Source organism: Suricata suricatta, chromosome 12 (genome assembly GCF_006229205.1).
Source record: "Suricata suricatta isolate VVHF042 chromosome 12, meerkat_22Aug2017_6uvM2_HiC, whole genome shotgun sequence".
In the NCBI taxonomy this organism is placed as follows: Eukaryota; Metazoa; Chordata; class Mammalia; order Carnivora; family Herpestidae; genus Suricata; species Suricata suricatta.
This window is the reverse complement of record NC_043711.1, coordinates 91,836,462-91,840,723: the sequence shown is the minus strand read 5'-3', so window position 1 is coordinate 91,840,723 and position 4,262 is coordinate 91,836,462. Positions and strand designations below refer to the sequence as shown.

Below are 4,262 nucleotides of genomic sequence, written 5' to 3'. Positions count from 1 at the left end.
GATGGTTGGTATATTATTGGTTTATTATTTATCCCGTGACCTGTTCCCAAACAGGAGGTGTGGGAGCAGGGGTACCACCCACTGGGAGTGCTAGGAGTTTGCGTCCACTTAGAGACGCTGGTGTAGGAGACTCTATGGGAAGACTGTGGGATAGTCTGGGGAGGGAGGGGCGCTAGGAAAAGCAGAGGCATCTCGTCCTACCTCCTCTTCCATCTCCGCGCCTGTAAACCCTGCCTCGGGAGTAAGCCAAACACTGGTGGGAGGGTCATGGCGGGAAGGGTTAGCAGTAAAGCAGGAGGGTTAATTCCCAGAGAGGCGCACCATCCCACCGTCCTTGCCTCCCCAGAGTCCGGTCTTCTCCACAGGGCTCTGGCTGGGCCTAGCGGCTCCTGTGGGGAAGAGCCAGCTCGGTCAGTCTGTAGATGGACGCTCACTGCTAGCTGCAAGCTCCGGGCTCTGCCCCTCCATCGGCCCCATCCTCTTCCTCATCAGACTGTGCCAAGGGTGTGTCCGCTCCGCCGTCACTGGGATTTGGGCTGTGCAGGTTGGTGGAGTCGTCAGAAGACGAGGAGGAGGTACGGGACGCGGTCCTGTCTGGCGTGGCCATTGGCGGGCTCAGCTCCTCTGTAAGGTCGTCCATCCCTGCCCGGAAAGAAGAGTTGGTCAGTGCCACAAACAGGCTTCGGGGGACCCTTGAGAGGTGCTCTGGCCAGGAGAGGCTAAAGCCCAGAGAGGGGCAGAGGCCTCACCAGTCAACTGAGCCAGTCCAGCGGAGAGCCAGGTGTCCTGACTCCCAGGTCGCTTCATGTCACTATGGCCCGTGTGGGCCTTGCAGTCTGCTCCAGCAATTCAAGTGTGCAAGCTCCACCCATGCCCTTTACTTGATACTGGGTAGCTTTGGGCAAGTCATTTTCCCCCTCCAGGACTCTGACTCTTCTCTTTAAAAATGGGATATGCACCTATATTCCAGAAGGGTTTTGAGGATGGAATCGAAAAATTAATATAAAATGTCTGGCACATAGTAGGCCATCAGTAAATAGCAACAGATTTAAATAAGAGACTATCTGGGGGCACCTGGGTGGCTTCGTCCATTAAGTGTCTGAATCTTGATCGCAGCTCAGGTCTCGATCTCAGGGTCATGTGTTCAAGCCCCGCTTTGGGCCCTGCATCAGGCATGAAGAAGCCCACATTTAGCTTATAAGCTAAACACATGGGCTTTGGAATGAGACAGCCATGGTTTGAGCCCAGCTTTTGCATTTTCTGGCTGTGTGACAACTTCTGAGTCTAATTTCCTCCTTTATAAAACCGGGATAATACAACCTGCCCTAATAGGATATTGTAAGAGTTGAGCTAATTTGGCACAGTATTAGCAACTAAAAAAAAAAAAAGAAAGAAAAAGAAGTGCTCAATAAATACTCATACGAAGATGACTAAAACAGCTTAGGTTGTGTAATATAAAAATTACATTTTATATTATTTTAATTACATGAATTAATTACATGAATTTCACAAATGTAAAATTAACAAAGGCTAAGGGGGTAGGGGTTGGAGTATTCCCAGAATTTTACTTATTTTTTTAATAGTGTGCAGCACCCAATGCATTTTTTTTAATTTTTTAAAAATGTTTTATTTCTTTTTGAGATAGAGACAGAGCATGAGCGGGGAGGGGAAGAGAGAGAGGGAAATACAGGATCAGAAGCAGGCTCAAGGCTCTGAGCTGTCAGCACAGAGCCCGACACGGGGCTCGAACCCACAAACGTGAGATCATGACCTGAGCCGAAGATGGAGGCTTAACTGACTGAGCCACCCAGGCGCCCCAGCACCCAATGCATTTAAATGTTTATTTATTTTGAGAGAAAGAGAGCATGCATGCAGGCGGAGAACAGAGAGAATCCATGCAGGCTCCTCACTCACAGTGCCGACCTCAGTGCAGCACTTGATCCCACAAACTGTGAGATCGTGCCCTGGGCTGTAATCAAGAGTCGGGTGCCAACTCAGCCACCCAGGCGCCCCTGCCCCAGAATTTTAGATTGAGGATCTGTCACCCAGTTCGCCTTAGGGTCAACTTCCCTAAAATCAGGACAGACAGCTGTCTCGTTGGTAGAAACGCCCACTCCCAGCCCCTCAGTGTACATTTCCCCAGTCCCACTTGCATCCTCATTTCAGGACCTGACACCCGGTTCTGGCTAACTGGTACCCAAGTCCCCAAAGTCAAGGGGCATACCAGATGTCTGCAGGGTTGGTGGAGGGTCTTCGCAAGGCAAGAACACATCTGCTCCATCTTGGTCCCCAAGGTCAATAAGTTCTACTTGCTCCAGGGCATCCACATTCACTTCCATGGATGAAATACTACCTATGGGGGCTGCAGATCAAGAAGGGGGCAGGTCAAGAGAATGCAGGCCAGAGCCCATATGGACGATCAGAGATCATGTGTCAGGTCTAGAGACAGGAGTTTCGAGGGCCAACAAAATGGGACGAGGCTCCCATGATTCAGGACCTACAAGACATGCCTCCCCTACCCCACCCCAGTCCCTCTCCCCAGGACTCAGAGCTTACGTCTCTGTGACTCAAGATGCAGGTGGGACAGGGGGAAGACAAACTCTGTCTCCGGCTGTAAAATGTCCTCAAAGAATTTCTGCCGCTCCCGAAGGCGGAGCTGCTGGCGCTCCAGGGCTGCCCGAGGATTTGGGTCCATGTCAGCTCCTGGAAGGTGGAAAAGCAAGTACGGCTATGAAGCTGAGAGGGAATACAGTGGGGGCCTGGGCCTGGGACATTTGGGGAGCTCCGCTGCCGCTGGCATCCCAGCCGTGGGGCCTCCGGATGCAGCCTGGACACCTCTGGGCTTGGCTACCTCCTTCCCTTCCTCGAAACAAAGTCTGTTACCACAAACTTGGTGTCCCCTAGCGCGACAGCGCTGACCCTGGCTCCACAAAGGGGATGCCGGTTCCAGGCACGGCAAGAGAAGCTCCTCTGTCTGTGTTCAGGGAATGGGGCCAATGGCTAAGTCTCAGTATCATGCCCTCGTGAGAGGGGCTGGTCCAGCCCCAGCGGGGGAGGCACTTGTAATGGACCCAGCCTCCCCTCAGAAGGCCAGGGAAGGGGGTGGGCTGGGGATCTCAGAGTGGAAGATCATCTTCCTCTAGTGCTGCAACTCTGGTTCATGCCCAGCTTCAAAGCCCAGACAAAGGCTAAAGCACCTCCTCTCCCCTCCCCATGCACCCCATCACCACCATCCCCTCTAAACCCTACTCTGAAGTCCCAGACCCAACTTCCAGACTTGGCTCTGACCTTAAGGAAATCATCCTTCCAGCCTTGGTCTCCCCATATGAAAATGGCCTAATAGTCCTACCTGCCCCAAATAGAAGAGGCTGGGGGTGCAGGTGCCCTGTAAAATGCAAAGCCCACATACTATCCTATTCAGAGGCCGGTCATCTCTTCTCCGCTTTCCCCAGCTCATTTATTTGAGCATCTCTCCACTGATACATCTGTCTTACATCCCTATGGGTCAGAGCAGCAATTGGAAGGGTGGGGCCTGGGTCCAATTCAGGACCCCCGGCCCCCAGTGCTGAGAGCTTTCCAGAAGACCAGAACTCTGGGCCAGTCAGGCTCAACACATTCACTCCCATTCGCTCATCTCTCTGAGCCCATCACCGGAGGCAAGAGCTCGAGCGAGGACCAGCTCGTCATCCTCTGCAGCCTGCCTCCCTCATCTGGAATCAGTGTCCGAGACCCTGGCCAGCTCCACAGGCCCTGCTGTGGGCCGCGAGGGGTCCAAACCCAAGTGGGCCAATCAGGGCCAAAGGCAGTGTGCGGGGACCCGGTGGCCGCCGGCTGGCAGCGGGGGAGGGAGGCGCTGACGCCGATTCCTGGGAAAGGCTTTCCGAGCTGCCGCCCAGGTCACAGCGCTAAAAATACCCGGGGCCCCTGGGGCCGTCTGCTCCAGCGGCCGGGTGGGGGGGGGGGGACGGTGAGGGAGAGAACGAGGGTGGGGGCACCCACGGACTGGTGGCGCGGGGCGCCCCCTACCCCCTCCCCCCCCAACCTCTTCCTTCTCCCGAGACCCGAGGGGCTGCCCCCAGGAGGCATCGGAGCCAGGGCCAGGGAGAGAAAAGGAGTTGTTTACGAGACGAAAGGTGCTGGGAGAAGGGAGACAGGTCTGGGGAGCCCGGAGTGCCCGTGAAACGAAGAGCGCCCTCCCGGTCTCCGCTCCACCCGCCCTGGAGTCCGCAGGAGCGAGAGAATTCCCTAAAAAGGGCCGGGGC

General features: G+C 54.9%; 2 protein-coding genes across 3 annotated transcripts in view; both read right to left on the bottom strand.

The window, feature by feature from the left end:
• DBNDD2 (dysbindin domain containing 2) overlaps positions 1-4,262 on the bottom strand; it is a 39,877-nt gene continuing 35,615 nt past the window's right edge. The window contains exons 1-4 of one of the 2 annotated variants that reach the window (XM_029916732.1): positions 2,884-2,975; positions 2,557-2,703; positions 2,225-2,362; positions 1-642 (exon numbers count right to left, since the gene is read on the bottom strand). In XM_029916732.1, the coding sequence (XP_029772592.1) occupies positions 437-642; positions 2,225-2,362; positions 2,557-2,695 (483 nt within the window). In that variant the 5' untranslated portion in view covers positions 2,696-2,703; positions 2,884-2,975 and the 3' untranslated portion in view covers positions 1-436. Of the gene's footprint in view, positions 643-2,224; positions 2,363-2,556; positions 2,704-2,883; positions 2,976-4,262 lie in introns of those variants that run through there. The other variant, XM_029916731.1, reaches the window with a different exon arrangement.
• The window catches only part of SYS1 (SYS1 golgi trafficking protein), a 37,813-nt gene continuing 36,170 nt past the window's right edge, over positions 2,620-4,262 (bottom strand). Inside the window, exon 3 of the mRNA XM_029916730.1 lies at positions 2,620-2,703. Coding sequence (XP_029772590.1) covers positions 2,697-2,703 — 7 coding nt within the window. The 3' untranslated portion in view covers positions 2,620-2,696. The remainder of the gene's footprint in view (positions 2,704-4,262) is intronic.